Source organism: Anopheles aquasalis, chromosome 3 (assembly GCF_943734665.1).
Source record: "Anopheles aquasalis chromosome 3, idAnoAquaMG_Q_19, whole genome shotgun sequence".
NCBI lineage: Eukaryota > Metazoa > Arthropoda > Insecta > Diptera > Culicidae > Anopheles > Anopheles aquasalis.
Window position 1 is genome coordinate 25,829,096 of NC_064878.1, and position 16,687 is coordinate 25,845,782.

At 51.0% G+C, this 16,687-nt stretch overlaps 2 protein-coding genes across 5 annotated transcripts; both read right to left on the minus strand.

Moving 5' to 3' along the window:
* Nucleotides 1-600: 600 nt before the first annotated feature.
* LOC126575213 (zinc finger protein 177) lies at nucleotides 601-2,356 on the minus strand. Its single transcript, XM_050235796.1, has 3 exons — nucleotides 2,124-2,356; nucleotides 1,824-2,054; nucleotides 601-1,764 (listed from the first exon to the last, which is right to left on the minus strand). Exons 1-3 carry the CDS (start codon nucleotides 2,307-2,309, stop codon nucleotides 862-864), a joined length of 1,320 nt encoding a protein of 439 aa, XP_050091753.1. The 5' UTR covers nucleotides 2,310-2,356; the 3' UTR covers nucleotides 601-861.
* A 600-nt stretch (nucleotides 2,357-2,956) lies between these two features.
* On the minus strand, nucleotides 2,957-16,416 carry LOC126578942 (uncharacterized). 4 transcript variants are annotated; one of them, XM_050242044.1, is made up of 7 exons: nucleotides 16,053-16,416; nucleotides 10,135-13,470; nucleotides 9,760-10,054; nucleotides 3,980-9,660; nucleotides 3,748-3,871; nucleotides 3,471-3,662; nucleotides 2,957-3,361 (listed from the first exon to the last, which is right to left on the minus strand). In XM_050242044.1, exons 2-7 carry the CDS (start codon nucleotides 13,239-13,241, stop codon nucleotides 3,146-3,148), a joined length of 9,615 nt encoding a protein of 3,204 aa, XP_050098001.1. In that variant the 5' UTR covers nucleotides 13,242-13,470; nucleotides 16,053-16,416; the 3' UTR covers nucleotides 2,957-3,145. The 4 variants fall into 4 exon arrangements, with proteins under 4 accessions (XP_050098001.1, XP_050098002.1, XP_050098003.1 ...); XM_050242045.1 differs by lacking the exon at nucleotides 16,053-16,416 and adding an exon at nucleotides 15,424-15,553; XM_050242046.1 differs by lacking the exon at nucleotides 16,053-16,416 and adding an exon at nucleotides 13,832-15,397.
* Between the last annotated feature and the right edge of the window lie 271 nt (nucleotides 16,417-16,687).

Consider the following 16,687-nt stretch of genomic DNA (forward strand, 5'->3'; position numbering starts at 1 on the left):
ACAGGCTCTTCCAACAGCATACTTCGATTGGTTGGTGCAAACAGGAACTTAAAACTAGCCAGCCATGGCCTGCCTAGAACTGGATTCGTAGAACAGCATAGGAGGCCGGCGCCAGGCCGCCATCGCCTTCTGTTCGGGTGCCATTAAAACGAATGGAATGTTTTATGGGTTTTATGTGACTAAATGCAAGGTCACGGGGTTATTGGCATTTATTTCCGCGTATCATTCGCTAGAACTCGAACTAGTGCGCAATGAGTGCCCAATTTTTGATAAACCATTTGCTTGAGTAATTATTTTGAGTGTGTTTAAAAATAGTCTTGTGAGACAAAAGGGCTTTGATTGCTTTTGGTTGGGACCATTGGTGTTGCTAGGATTTGCTGCAAAGTAGCCAACATGGTCGACGAATTTCATCTTCCGTTATAACTGCTAATTTGTCAGCAACGAGCCATTAATTATTGCGGTTTAGAGTTACTTGAGGTAGCTCAATACAGAGGTAATGCTACCTTTCAAAATGTAGCCATTTAATGGAAATTTTATTTCTTTAGCTTGGCTGTATCCTTGCTGTGATTCAGCTTCCTTGACATGGACCTGCCTTCGTCTCATCAGGCAGACATTGCTGAATCGAATCGTCATTGCGTGAATTAAGAATTGAAATCAACTTTTGTGTGTGCATCGAATATATATTTTGGTTTTCATTTCTCCTTTCATGCTTTTCAGGAACTGAGGCTGCTATTCGTTGTGATTAGACGCCCCAAGGAACAGGAGCTGAGCCATGTTTTCCAGCTTTCGCTGGTATTTTTATCGGAAAGGATGCGGTATTCCATTTCAAACATTGGAATACATGGCCATCCGCGAGCTTACTCAAACTTTCAAGTGACCCTTTTCATCGATTAAATTAAGACGCACCAGCTCCTCGGGATGCTTCGTTTTCATATGCACGCTGCGCGTCGGATAATGAGCGAAGGCCATTCCACAGATGCGACAAGTCAGTGGTTTTTCTCCCGTATGGCTCCGCCGGTGTATCGCCAGGTGCGTACTGGTACGAAACTGTTTGTCACAAACGTCGCACTGATACGGCCGCTCGTCGCTGTGCACTCGCACGTGCTTGTTGAGGGTGGTACGCATCAGGAACATCTTCCCACACACCGGACACTCGTGGGATTTCTCCTGCGTGTGCGTCAGCTTATGGCACCGGAGCGTACCGGCAAACATGAACGTCTTCGGGCACAGATCGCACCGATACTTCCGCTCGCCGGTGTGTATGCGCATGTGGCCCTTAAGATGGTTTCTCTCCAGAAAACCCTTTCCACAAATGTCGCACTCGAAATCGCGGCGCCTCAGGTGCACACTGTTGATGTGCGTCTGCAGCTTGGAGCGTGTGGTGAAACTTTTCGGGCATTGGTCGCACTGGTGTGGCCGCACCTTACTGTGCGAGGCCATGTGTGTTGTGAGGTTGTGCACCATCGCACCACACACCGGGCATACGGCTTTTTCTTTCGCCGATTTATTTGGTGCCTTTTCGTCCGACTCATCGCCGCACTCGGGCCGCGATTCCTCATCAGTCTCCAGAAGCCGTTCTTCACTCTCTTCAAGACCAATTTCATCTGCATTTAGCTGGGCGGTCTCTGGGTCGACAGTGAATTCGTCGTCGTGGTCGTCCGTGTTCTGAGCATGCCAATCTGCTGTTTCGGAGTCCAACACTTCTTCCAGGTCTTCTCGTGCGGCAGGTGGTTTTGGCTTTCCTACCTGTATTGCAGCTGGCAGCTGAAACAAATTAAGGAGCATTAGTCGAGGGCTAACCGTATGAACCGATGCTAACTCACCTTTCGTAAGATTTCGATACATTCCCGACGCTCTTTCGTGGGTTGATCTTCTCTTCGTCCTGCTTCCAACTCGCATTTCTCCTTTTGGTTTTTACTACTTTGAACAGTTTCGTTAACTTGCCTTAAAATACCTATCGACTCATCACACTTTTGTTTAAATTTGGCAATGGCGAGCAGCGTGCGTTCGCAGTGCGTACAGAGGAAGTTCGGGAGCGCATCGTTTATGGTGAACTGTAATGGGTGAATCCAACCAAGAGGTATTAACAATAACGGCCAAACAATTGTTTCCTGCTTGCAAACCTTAAAATGGAGTAGTTCCGTTGCTAGCTTTATGACCTTCCGCACGAAATAAGCGTTGCGTCCTCGGACGTTGGTAAAGAGTGGCACAAGTCCTTCATTCGAAAGGCACAACCGACAAACGTGCTCGTAGTTTTCGGCAGAATATTGCACTTCAACAGAGACGCTGGAAGATGACCGTTTGGACATTGCGAGACCTGTGGGGGCGTTAAAATTCGTTCGAGAATCTGTGCCGAACCGCAGGATATTGTTTGAGTCCTTTGGTGCCAAAACAACACAAACAAAGACGGCGTATAAAGTGCCGAATCGTGCACTTCAAACAGCAAACATGTGTTGCAGTGCTCTGTGTTGCTTTGGAAATGGGTACGAACATTCAGAAATACTAGTTTTCAGTGCAACTACCAAAATAGAACACAATCGGTGCGTAATAGTGAGCCATTTCGATAATAAGTCACTGAAGCCGCGATTCTATTTGAAACCGGATTGAAGGGATCGTAAACAAATCTGACAGCGTGTGGGTGTATGGATACGGCCATCGTTTGGGAGGAACTTAAATTCATTATCCTGAAACAGCGAACGGCTTGTAAATTTTGCTTAGTTGGCGCCAATTTACTTCTGTCGTTCACCAACGATGAGCTGGAACTGCAAGCTATGGCAAAGCAGCCTCTGAATTAGAACCAAATTGCATCCTTTCCGCGGAAATGGCGGCCGCAGGAGAAGAATAATCCCGGTATTATTGGCGACGGGGTAGAGATAGGCGTTTTCAGTTAAACGCTGTCGGCGAAACATTCTTTCACAGCCAGGTTGTGGCGCATGTAAAACAACATTGCTTAGGATTAATTGTTTCCGTATATTTCCTGTTGTCATTTCTCTTTACATCACAATCTCAGCAATGCTCTTTTCACTTTTCGCGTTATCGCTTCCTGCGGGATTGTACGATACCTTGCCTCAAAGCGTCTTTACAATAGTGCCATTCCAGCGCAGCAGTGGTCTGTAAGTCGGGAAGCTGTTGTAATGGTCACATTTTAATTGCCACCATTACCATCCTCGTCATCATCATCATCATCATCGATGACGACCACTGATTCCATGTCGATGGTGGATTGTTTTGCCGCTTTTGGGTATCTTTTGGATAACTGTGCTAGCTTAAGCTTATTTTCTTCCACCAGATTCTTGTAGAACGCCTTTTCCTGCAGCTTGGCTTTGGCGGATTGTGTCAATGTGCCGATGATTTCCGTCGCCTACCGGAGAAAACAGTGCAAAGGGAGCAAAGGGAAAAGGATGGTATAAGAAACGGAACCCAAGAGAGCGAGCTTTATCGCAATCCGCTGGCAGAACACATTTGCTTACCCTTGTTACGACCTGACCTTGGCTCCAGCTGTCCTTGTGCTTTTCGTACGTTACCTTTGGATAGCAGAGCATGGTCAACCGTAGCGCCAGCACCTGATGCAACAAATTCGGATCCTTCCGCGCTATGGCACTTTCAAATTCTTCGAGTTTTCCCTTGGCAGAGAAATCCACTATGCCGTATTTGGTAATAACCTGCGGTATGATGATGGGTTCGAAGGTTTGTCATGACATGACACTAGTAGGTAGCGTAGGCGTTGAACGTTGAAGAAACACTTACACATCGTTGGTTGATGATGCTACGAAGCTTTTTCGAGTCGAACACCGGGTACACGTTCCCATGGAACGTCCAAATGATCTTCAGATTGCTCGGCAGGAAGGCATAGGTGTTTAGTTGAATGAACCTGGCGAAGGAAGAATTGGAGTGATCCGCATTAAGTCAGAGGTTAGTGAAAGGTGGCAATCGTAATCAAACGATAGGAGGGGGTGGGTCTGGCGAACAAATTACTCACTCATTCAGCACTTTGACAGCACACTCCATGTTCGGTACGACAACGGACCGCTTCTGAGAGGTGAGCTCGGGCAGTCGCAGAATTAATTGCCCCTCGATTTGCATTCGCACTACCTCTACCATGCCCAGGTTGGGTATGTTAGACACAAGGACACCCTTCTTGTGCAAATTGCTTAGCATTGTTGCCTCCGTCTCCGGCAGTATACTGGACAGTGCGGAGTTGCTGGACATTACTCCTCGCACACCAGGCTGGGACCTCTTTGCGGTACTGGACGACGACGAGCTAGTGGCAACATTCGTCGCATCTTCAACAGTTGCTCTAGCGGTGGCATTGCTCGCAGGTCGCTTTCTATTGCGAACCGCCGGTACCGATGCTCTCGTTGATGTTGATGGTGCTGAGGATGACGATGGACCTACAACCGCATGCTGGCGAGGGGCTGCTGGTTCATTCTTTTTGTTTACCTCTTGGCCGCTGCTTACAGTTTGGCCAACCGCCAGGCTAGCGCTCTTCGCCTCTAGACTGGCAGCAGTAGAAGCTCGTGGTGTGCTGGTGCCTTCGGCAGGCGACTGAATCTTTGAACTGCTTTCGGTCGGCTGGATCTGTATCTTGCCAGTTATGGCATTTGGATTGGGTTGGCCAGCCGTAGCAGGTGCATCGCTCGTCGGCTTGGGTGGAATGATAATTTTATACTTTCCGGTGTACTTTTTAAAATCGGCCATAGTCACCACCGAGTTACGTCGAACCATTGGCATCTGTCTGAGAAGTTGCGCTTCGGAACCCGAAGGCTTAGTAGCCAGTTGTGGTTGCGTGGTCGGTTGCATGCGTGGTTCCGTGGCCGGTGGTTTCGCTACCGCCTGCACAACACCCACTGCACTCGATGCCGGTACGATGGGCAGCGGTAAGGATACTCTTGAAGGTGCATCCGTCCTCTGTAGCCCACTCATAACGGGGCTCGTGATAGGAGCATCAGGAGTGACAGGTGCTAACGACACTTTTGAAAAACCATTCGTGTTCAGACGGAGCGTGACGGTTCTGCTAGGAGCTCCAGCAGTAGCAGTAGAGACAATCGAAATCGGACTACGAATCTCCTTCGTCGTGATGTGAGTTGCATCGGAGATACGTATAAATTTCGCTTGGATGGGCACATCAAGCTTCCGTGACTGCTGCGGTTGCTGTTTTTCAACACCACCATCACCACCACCGCTGCCACTCATCACATCAACCGATTTACGCTTCCGGTTCATCGTTGGTGGAACGACGATTGTTCCATCTTGTCCACTTTTGGCTACTGCTAGTACTGGTGCCGGTGCTGTTCCTTCTGTTGGTGGTGTAACTGATGTTTCCGTGGTAGCAGTTACTTTTTCCTCAGGTTTGGGCCGGCTGGACTTGATCAAGTGTTCCACCTTGCGCTGTTCCTGTTCCGTGTACTGCATCGTTTGTTCCAGTAACTGGGCCAACCGATCGGTGTCGTCATTTTTCACAGGCGCAATCAAAGAACCGTCAGAACCTGAATCAGGTTCACCGGATCTAGCTTCCTTCAACGATGCTGCAGCGGACACGGAACCGGAGGATGAGCACTGCTGCTGTTCGATGTCACTGTTTTTCCTCCTCTCATAATCGTCACCATCCTTTTCGATCTCCTCATCATCATCGTCGTCGTCACGGTTGCCATTGTCGTCAACGCGCAACTTCTTCGGCGGTATATGATGCACCACAGTAGGACGATCCACAGCCGACGGCGCTAGCGCTACGCGGCGGACAGTAGCTGGAATGGGGGGCTTACGAATGATCGTTGGTTTACACTCAGCCACCGCACCAGGTTCTGCTGCAGGCGGCTTCGTGGTGGCGGCAGTATCGGTAACGACTGGTTGGCTCCGTTTCAACAGCGACCGCTGGCTCGTTGTTGCGGCTTTTGCCGCATCTGTTGTCCCAGCACCGCCGTTCGCTTTAGAACGTACCGGCTCTGCGGTGCCAACGTGTGTATCGATACCATCTGTTGTCCCAGCACCGCCGTTCGCTTTAGAACGTACCGGCTCTGCGGTGCCAACGTGTGTATCGATACCATCTGTTGTCCCAGCACCGCCGTTCGGTTCAGAACGTACCGGCTCTGCGGTGCCAACGGGTGACCCGATGATTGTGGGAGGTTTCCTGTGGAACGAATAGGTCATAGCGGGAGTGATGTAGCAGGTTGACGCTTTCGACCTTGGCACTGTTTCACCGTTGCGCCTTAATCTCGTACGATCGAGCTGGCGCTGCAGCAGATCCATCGCTTCCGGTGGCATCTCAATCCACAGTCCACGGGTACGATTCGCACCGTCGGGGATTACAATACCTTTCTGGCGCTCGTGCTCTTCCCGCGTATACAGCAACCCATCGCTGGCAACGCACAGCATGATGTCGACCTGCGTTTGAGAAATGTGGAACGGGCCGATGTAGATGCTGTTGTCCTGATAGGGTGCGGCATAGATGCACGGCAGTGTCCGTGGTCGTCGGTTTACGGTACGCGACACGGGGTGCTCCGTCGATAGCGTAAACTCTAGACAGCGCACAGCCCGGTGCCGGTTGGCATGCTGGATCGCCTCCATCAGCTGGCTATACTGGATGCAATATCTCCACGCGGGAATGTACATGTCGGTGAAATCGTCGACTATGTGTAACTTGATCCAGCGGCAATGCCTGCTCCGATCCTGCACGGATCCATCAGTACTCGGGCATGCGGGTGCGATGTCGATGTTTGACGAACGATTCAGCGGTAGTTTTGCACTTTTCGTACCCTGGATAGATGCCGCAGTTGACGGCCGCATTGTGGTACCGGTATTTTTCTCGAGTAAGCTACTGGTCGGGATGACACGGAGCTTAGGCATGCCGCCACCACCAGTGGTGGTCGATGAAGGCGGAACGGGTGAGCGATGGTTGGATGGTTCGGGTTCAATCTGCGACTCCTCCTGGGAACGTTCGTAACACGTATCAGCAGGACTGTGACTTTTGTTCATCGAACTCTTTACGGAGTTGAACGCCGTTAGCTCCTTAATTGGAAGTGCTGCTTTCATTGCTGCTAAGGGTAGGGATTGGCGATCTTTCGGTGTTTTGATGAACCCACAGAAGAGCCAGTAGTGTAAGCCACCGTACAGTATAAGCCCAAGGTGCCGATTGCTTTCCGGACTATCAAGGCTGGAGATGACCATGCGGTGCAGTACTGATGATTGTAAGTTGGCCTGATATTTCACCAAGTCGCACTGACTGTGGAGCTGCCAGAGATGCCGGGCGCTAGTGTACGACTTGTAGTTGCGCACCAGCAGCGGCGCATTGTGTCGCCGGTTAATCCAGATCAGTGTCTGCCTGTTGCCATCATTGTATGTCACATCAATTACGTCGGCTTGGCCAATGGCGAACGCATTTGTCAGCGCCGTCCAGCGGCAGATGTGCAGAATGCCCGCCTTTACCTGGCTGAGGCAGGGCGTGTCGCGAGACAGTAGCGTCGAGACGTGGCGCATCAACGATAAGATCTGCGCCTGTTTGGGTGGTGTTATTCCGTCACCCGAGTTCTCATCGTCATCATCATCATCATCATCATTGACTTCATGTGGCCCGTTACGTTGCTGGTTGACATCGTGTCTTGACGCTGATGATGCTGCCGAATAGAGCTGTTGCTGCTGCTGCTGCTGCGGCTGGCAAGGTATACCGCTGGGTGTTCGAACGTGCGCAATGGAATGACGACGATCGAGAATACGCCCTACTGTGGCCGGTGGCATCAGCGACGGTCGTCCTCGACTGGCATTGGCAACGGGCGGCACGGCGCAACCAGATTTCATTACCACGTCACCTGGGCACGCACTGGGAATGGTGTTGATGGGTATCTTCACGATGTACACCATGGCACTGGAGTGTGAAACCAAATTGTCCAACACGCCCGGACGGCGTAGCATGCGTACATCGACGAATGCCTTTTTGAAGCCGCAGATCACCAGTCGCATTGTCGGCGTGCGTAGTAGGTCATAGCTATGGTTCGGATCCACTAGATGCACGTTCTGCAACCGTCGCTGCCCTGTGCGCACGGGTGATGGGTAGGCTTTCTCTCGCTCGATGAGCTCGCGTAGCTGACGCTGCGTAACCACTAACGTTGGAGCAAGCTCGCTGGTAGGACTTTTAGTAGCGGTGCTATCAGTAGTATTCGTAGAACTAGGGGAAGTAGTAGCAATAGTTTTAGAAGTTGTAGCATTAGTTGAAGAAGCACTAGGACTACTAGTAACACTGGTAGTCCGATTCTTCAGGCTGTTGCTACTGCTGCTGCTGCTGCTGCTGCTGCTGCTCGGTACCGAAGTCCGGCGGATAGCATGCGCCTTGGAGGAAGTAAACTTCTGTTTGCGGCGTCCCTCCACCACGGGTAGGTGCTCGTCCTCCGAGGACTCACACATCACGATTTGCGCTGTCTGCGAGACCGGTGGAGAAGGTTTGATGGGGCTTCTCACCGGCTCCTCAGCGTCACGGTTAGCAATTCCGTTGGTTAATCGCTTCGGAGGAGATGCCACCGGTTTGGGCGGTGATTCCTCTTGCGGAATGCGCTTCAGCACGATGTTCGAAATGCCAGCCTTCGGTGCAGGGCGGGCAACTATTTTGTATTGCGCATCGGCATGCTGCTGCTGCTGCTGTTGCTCTTCCATCATTTTGCGGAGTTGCCGTGGCCTTATCCAGTCACCGGTCGAGAAGCGACGTCGCATGATGCCTTTACGCCGGGGACCATTTTCAATGCCAACACCATTAGGAGTAGGAAGGGACTCAGTGGTGGCGGTAGTCGTGGTATTTGCTTTCTGCCTACGCTTCACCCTTCGCTCCCCCGGAGGTTTGTACGATTCTTCCGAGCTTTCGCGCTTCCTGGCAGATCCACCGGAAGAGCATATCGAAGTGTGAGGGGGGCGCCCGGGACGTCTGGGAGGTGCAGTTTCGGGAGAAATTTTTTCAAAAGAATACAATCGCTTGCGGGGTAACGGTGCAAGGTAAGGCAAACTGGCGGCGTTACCACTGTCTACCTCTTTCTTGGGTTCCAACAACAGATTACTGCTACCGTTCGTTATCATCATTTTGCTCATTCTGCCAGCAACGCTCGTGGTGTTGTTATTACCGCTACTGGATGGGCTATTCGTCGCTGTTGTCGACGGAGACGACGACTCCCAAGACGTTTGCTCGACGCAGTTTTCCTCGAGAAAACTGAACGGTTTACCCTGGGTTGCAGTACCACCGCAGTAGCAGCGGTATAGCTGATGCACCATACACCACGGTTCGAGAGCGGTGAGCGCGCTCAAATTGTACAGGATTACGTGCGCATGTCTCATCCGATCGGGAAGCGATAGCGGTTTCACCTGCAGAGCCATTTCTTCCGATGGTAGCTGTGGTGGTGTGGCCGGTACGCAGTCCTCAAACCCAAACCGACCACTCAGTAGCTTCTGCATGCTGTTTTCATTATAGTAATCGTCGTACTTTTTCGGTTTCTTCTTCTGCCGGCGCGTCTCGGATTCGGTGTTGCGCACCAGCACCGTTGCATTGTCGGTGAGGATGACGGTCGGCGTGAATTCACGTTCCTCCTTGGCCAGCCGAGCCGTTGCCTTCTCGCGCAGATACTTCACGTCGGCACTGGTCAGTGACGATCGTTCCTGCTCCCCTCCTCCTTCGCTACTACGTTTAATCTGTACCGGCGATAGATGAACAATATGCGGTTATTAATCTGACCGCAACAGAAGAGGAGTGTGCTCTGTTGGTTTCTTGCCAATCTTATGCATCCTTACCTTTACTTCATGCGTGTGATTGACCATTTTCTGCTCGTAACCACAAACACACCCTAGCACGCATTCGATGCGCTGACAGTGGCTGGTGCGCGACTCACTGACGGTGGCTTGGGCCGACATGGACCCTCCCAGCACATCACAGATACATCCCTTGGCACAGTACACTGGATCACATGGCCGATGGACAGACTTTGCCGATGGATCGGTCGCCGATGAATCACGACCGCCGGTTCCACCGAGGGCCGGCTGGCTAGGACTTTGGATGATGGTCGCATTCAGACGTTTCATTTCGCGCCTATTAAAAGAGAAGGAAGATAGAATAGAATTAAAATATGTTTGTGCATATAGTGCGATCCCGCACGGTCCTGTACTTACAGCAGTTTCGATTTGGTCGCAGGTTTGCTACATTCTGGCGCAGGTTTTTCAGTGGCAACGGAATCGGTAACTGCTTTGGTTGGTGGTAGCGTACCCTTTGAATCGATTGCCATCTTTTTATCATCTTCGCCGGCGTTATCTTTTTTCTGTTCGGGCAAAAGTGGTTTTGCATCAGGCTCCTCCTCCCTATAATCCAGATCAGGATCATCGGTTACAAATAACTCTTCGGCGATTGTGATTGCCACCGAGTTGGTCAGCTCACTGAGCACATCGGCACAGATTCGTTCGTCCTCGTCAACCGGTGCCGTCTTTATCGCGGAGTCTTCCTTCTCGAGCGCACAATCGATCGCTTCACGGAAGGTTAGCCGCTGTTCGAGCTGTTGCTCGAATTGTTCCAGATCAGCGGCACCAAAACCACCGCGTCCGCTGGTACGCACAACGGTGGCCTCGCCGGGGCGCGTGATCAGCCTCCGACGGATGAGCAACCGGCGCTCGTCGTTGGCGTACGGTAGCTGAAAGATGAACGATCGCTCACCATCCTCTCCCGGCAGCACGTCACTACCGCGCGTCGAGCGCAGCGTAGACACGGCAAACCGTGCCCAGTTCTCCGTGATGCCACTGTACGGCAGAATCATCTTTAAGTACGGCTTGATGATCCCATCGAGCGGACGATCGATTTTCGGGAACACCTCCAGTTCGACCGTGGGCATTTCAAAGATTTCCAGCGGCCCCAGGTACGGATCCTGCTCGAACGCTGACGGTGGCAAGCGTTTCGATGACAGCGGTCCCGGTTTAGTGTCTGGGAACGATCGATAATTTTGATATTCCTGCGAACGATCCGGTAGCAGCTTCGGTCGTCCGCTGGGCATCTTTCGCTCGTCAGAATCGTCCGCTTGCTTCTTGGAGGCACAGAAGATAGCGGCCCCGCTCTTCGGTGGCTCCATTGGCGACAGATCAACGGTAACCCCGGGGGGGAAGTGGGCCGGGCAGCGGCAATTGTTGATATAATGGATCCTCCGTCCACCCGACGATTTCACGACGCCTGAGTACACCTTCTTCCGCATCAGCAGCTTGTTCGGGTGATTGCCCCGACATCCCATCAGTTTCGTCCAGCGGCCATCGATACAGATGGCCTGAAAGTTGTAACGATCCTTCTCGGTGCGTAACCACGACAGTGCACGCCACGTGCCACGTGTGAACGGTATCGGTTGATCCTGCAGTTCCTTCATCCGCTCGAAATCTAGCTGTTCATCCTGGTTCCTCGTTTTCATCATTAGAAACCGATAAATCTTGGACTCGTTGTCGATCATCGGGTAGCGCACGTCGCTCAAATGCTCCAGCAGAATGCGCTTCTGGGCGACGGTACGCGGTCGAATCATGTCGCTCGGCCGGAGCGGACACTGTAACCGCGGTGGATGCGATCCATAAGACAGGAGCCCATTTTCACGCAACAAATCACTGCGAATGGTAACGGTGGAACTTGGCGAGGCACAACGGCTATCCTCCTCCTTATCGCTAATGGGCGTACCGTAGGCAAGAAATGGTGCGTACGGTTGTGATTTCTTCACGATCGGCGTCGGCAGCAAACCCGGCAGGCTCGGTTTGTCCAGCTTTACCACCTCACCCTCATCGAACCCATAGAACTCGGTGGACGAGTTCGAGTTGGTACTATCTAGATCGAGATTAAGACTTTTGTGCAGCTTACCGAACACCTTCGAAACGCGTACGCGCCGCGGTTCCTCCGGTATTTCAATGTACCGTGGACGAGCGGCAATCTTGGTGCGATCGCGCAGACAGCGCCGCGATTGCTGCGATTGCTCGCCCATCCCATCGTCTCCTCCATCCCCTCCAAAGCCATTCGTGAGCGGCATAGTTGGCGGTGGAAGGTTGAACTTGTCAAGCAACGAATCGACGAATGACGCTTTGCGTTCCTCGAGCGGTTCCAGCTGGATTTCGCAGGTGTACGTCGGATCGAGGATGTCCGTTTTGGAGGTCTTTAGCGGGGTGTATCCAGACTTTCTTTTCTGTTCACTGGCAGCCCCACCGTCTGGTGTGGCCTTTGGTGAGGAATAACCTTGTGGGTCGTCTAGTGCCTCTCCAGGGGAGGGCGACGATTCAAGAGCATTGCGTTCTACATGCTCTTCCTTTAATTCTTTTTGGTTTGAAATTACACTGAGATCTACTTCACCGGTGGTGGTAGTGTCGGCCGAGGCAGGTGCTGCTGCTGATGACGTTGTTGCTTGTTGATTGGTTGCCTCTGCAGCACTGTCACGCGAATTAGATTGATCCACATCCGCGCCATCATTCGTTTCATCGACACTACGTTCTAACTCTTCCAATCGTTCCTGCAACATCGAAAGCACAAGTCGAAACGTCCAACGCACGGAACAGTACTCTTTAAGGTCCTTCTTCAATTCACCGATTAACGTAGCTCGATTGACCGCTTCCTTCTGCTTTTCCTCCTGTACAGCTCCTTCAACTTCCGATGATTCACACTCTACCTTCTGCTCTTCGCCCAGTTCTTCTTGATGAACGTCCTCCGATTCACTTTCTTCGCCCGACTGATCACTAGAATCGATTGACACTATTTCTGGTTCTTCGCGGGCCTCGACACTCACCGGAACCACACTTTCCACCTGATCCACTTTCTGCGGACCAGTTTGCTTCTCAATCGAACGCTTCAACGAACACTTCTTCTTTCCGGCGAGCTTCGGTCCCTTAAACAGGCGTTTCGGAAAGAAATCTGCCACAGTACGCACGGAACGATGATGATGATGATGATGATGATGGCTGGCACTCCGTGCGGACAGATTGCTACCAATGCGCCCCCTTTGCAGGAGATGCTTCCTGCGTCTAATCCTATTCAACAACTTGGTACCGTGCGAGGTGAAACCACCTGGCTGTCTATACATTAAACGGCGATGTCGTAACAGCGCCGGTACGGTCTGTCCCGAACGCGGATCTCCGGCTTCCGACGGATGATCGTTCAAGAAGATATGATGATCACTAGTGACGGATGGTTGAGCTACCCCGGCTGACGAGGTGGCAGCTGTCCAGTCCGTGCGTTTTCGTGCTCGGATCTGCTCCAGTCCGAGCCCAATTCTCATCTTCTCTTGAAACTTTCGGATTGCGGTCGCGGCCTTGCGCCACACTTTGTAGGAACCAGCTGGGGTGTAGCGATGGTGGTGTACGAATCAAAAATGCATGCTTTTCAAGTTGGTTTGCATTTTGAACAGGAACAAACTCGTACAGTAACCAGCCCGAAGAAAGGAATCACATCAGTTGCGAGGCAATTTGGACATCAGCTTTTTCGATGCTCCGTCAGCAAGCCATGATCTAAAAGTACGCAGAAACGGTAAATTAGTGGCTGAACTTAGTAGTGATGTAACTCTGAAATCGATAATCTCTAGACTTTTCTTTTCTTCCTTCGAACCTCACCATATTCTAACTTCACATTACCAATCGTTCCTTTGCGAATGTTCTGGCCAGCACAGTATAATGAAAACTTTGTCTAATATAAAATTATTCGTTCAGTACTGCCAGCTTAAGCACATTTTCGTTTGACCTAACCTCTATCTCTCTCATTCAGCCTCTACTGCAGTTGCCCCGCTGTGGGCGAACTTGACTCAAGAAAAATTCAAAATGGCTACCAACGCCGACAAAATATGGTCCAAGCAGGCGACGAATCGGTACAAACCTTCCGACTACGTTCGACGATTACCCGGATATCGTATGCAGCGAATCGTGAGATTGTGTGCGTCTGTGTGTAGTTCAGCTAATATGGAAACGATTTCTCGCAGTAGGCTGAATGGAACAATAATCAGTGGCGAAAAGGATAACACTTTTAGGAAAAACTAAACTTCGTCCCGAAAACCATACATTCCGATGCTGTGAGCTTCCTCTCCGGTATTCCGGGAAACCGCGGCCCACGAAAAGATACACACAGCTACCAGCAGCACGCAGCAGCGCCGTAAAAGGAGTAGCACAGGTCACAGCTCCGTCTCCGTAGCGTCACCAACAAAAGGAAGATCTCAATCGATTGTAATTAAAGTATAGTCACTGTGGCAGAGGCTCGTGTGGAAGGCGAAGGGCAGCGACCGTAAAAGCAGATGGCGCTCTACCTGGGACCCAAAACACAGCAGAACCAACAATCGGGCACACGCACACACGGACGCACGCACGCGCGCTGTCACTTTCTGTCCGAAACGCACGGATGTTTTGTTGCTGCAAACGGAGCCGATTAACTCGATTCTTGGCCGCAGGATGTCTATCCCGTGGTCGAGAGCTTCTTCTTCGGCTTGGCCAGTTGGCAATCTCTTGAACAAACAGTGGTCTATATTCGTGTGGTGCGAGGCTGCGGGGGAGCGAAGGTGGAAAGTTTCCAAGCGCGAGTGTCGCTAACAAGATAAGATGTTTGGCTCCAACTCGGACCCTTCCGATCGCAAACCCAACTCTCTGTCGGTCTCTTTGTGGGCATTGCTGTGTTGTGAATGGTTAGGTGAAATGTAAGAAAAAAGTTGTTCGATTCGAGATGACGGAAAAGGGCTCGATTTGATGGATTGACCGTTTGTGATCGCCTCGGGGCATCCAGTGGCCTTTCCCTTTGTTTACCAGCTATCAACGCTATCACCGAATTCCATCATGAAACATATTTATGAAGGAAAAGTTCTGTTCCGCGTTCCTTAATGCTCAGTCCCAGAGCAGTGCACACACCCAAACAAAGCCTCCTATTGTCACGACGGTTTGCATTCGCCCCTAACAATGTTTTTTGAGACAGAGATGCGACATCAGACGACACAGCCCCTCTCGCTCGTTTCCAACGTTCGCCACCGGCAACAAAAAGCTGTGCTCCAGAACAACTCCCGCACGCACGCACTGTGGTGCGTGACAAGGGGATGCGGGAGGAAAAGGCAAAACATGATCCGTGCTGTAGTCCGCTGATGCGCCATTTGCTCGAGATGCTTCACCACCACCAGCGATTCCAGGCGGAGTTGATCTCACACACCCATACCAGCGTGCGTTTCCGTGAAAAGGGAAAAGCACCCCGCGCTCTACAAGCAATTTTCATCAAAGTACACCTTGCTGGTTGTGCGCACTTTCGTCCGGTAAAGTCATCTCTGGTTCCGTTCCTTTTTCGACTGTGTAGGATGCGTGAAAAAGTTTGGACAATCAGTGATGAAGTTGTTTTTTTCTGGTAAACAAAAGTTATGAATTTGATTTTACATTTATGATGATAATAAAAGAAGGAAGACAAAGAACATGATTTTGGTGATCCAATAGGGTACTTACACCTCACATCGGAAAACTGTGCACTTTAATATTACTCGAAAAAGGAAAACACTGCTCAAACTACAAATATCACATCACCGAAAACCGTGCGATTTGGCGTTATTTCACAACCTCGAAAGCACTACCTCACACTGCAAAGGCTAGAACAGGAGTGAAAATTTTTGACACTGCGTCCCCTTGAGCTTGTTCCGTCATCGGCCGCCATTTTGTTTTTCACCCAGCACACCTGAACAAGTGATCATCCCGCCCTAGTAGTGCTGCCAAACAACGGTTGGCTGCAGGCGCACCTCGAAAGGCAAGCGCATCGGAAGTGAACCAACAATCGCAACATGAAACTTATGGAACCGCATGGAACATAGAGGGAAAAAACCGAAAATCTCTCCTAGGTTAACCATTTCCGGTTTTCGGTTGCTGCGCATGACAAGTCTCTTCGGCAAGATGGCAGCACTGGATGCAGTGTTACCAACCGCACCCACCAGGTGCTAGCGCCCCACCGCGCGCGCCCTTCTGGCGAAGAGGAGGTTAGGCAACACCGGGTCAGACTGAACATTATCCTACAACTTCATTTGACTCTACTTGCTTAAATACTTCATTCCAGTTTACCTTGCACTGCAGTTTTGCAAACTTACCTTCTAATCCCATTGAACTGCGTCATCTACCGTTGCTCTGCATCACCGCAAGCCAACACTGCTTAGCACATTCCATGGTAGGCAGGTCGAAAAAATGGCGGCGCTCATTCGAACTTCCTCTTCTCAGCAACCATCTCTTTCCCACAACATGCCACCACGCCGCCATGCATGTCCACCCGGCCACAGTCCTCACAGCCCAAGAACGCACTCCACTAACGTTCCGCCCGGCGCAGCTACATTTCCGGATGCACTTATCACCGGTTGCTGCGATGGTTCTACAATCAGCAACGGCCACGGGTTAGTTTCGCGAATTGCAGCGTCTCGTTTCGATGAATGATTTGGCCTTTTTTCTCCGCAAACTTGCGTGTTTGCATGTTCCAAGGCAAACTCGATTCAAGCGAACTGTCAAACCGCCTCATCAGCTTTGTTTGGGCGGGATTTCATTTGGGCACCGTTTACAACAGCGCCCGGGTTGGGATGGAGTTGGATTTTCGGTTTTTGGCCTTTTCAACAATATTGATTTTGGTTTAATTAATCGATTATGCACGCACGAGAAATGGTTGAATGATTCTATCCAATCCGGCAATTAAGCTGTCTCTTTTTTAAGGGGAGCAGTCCCCACATTTCTTTACTCG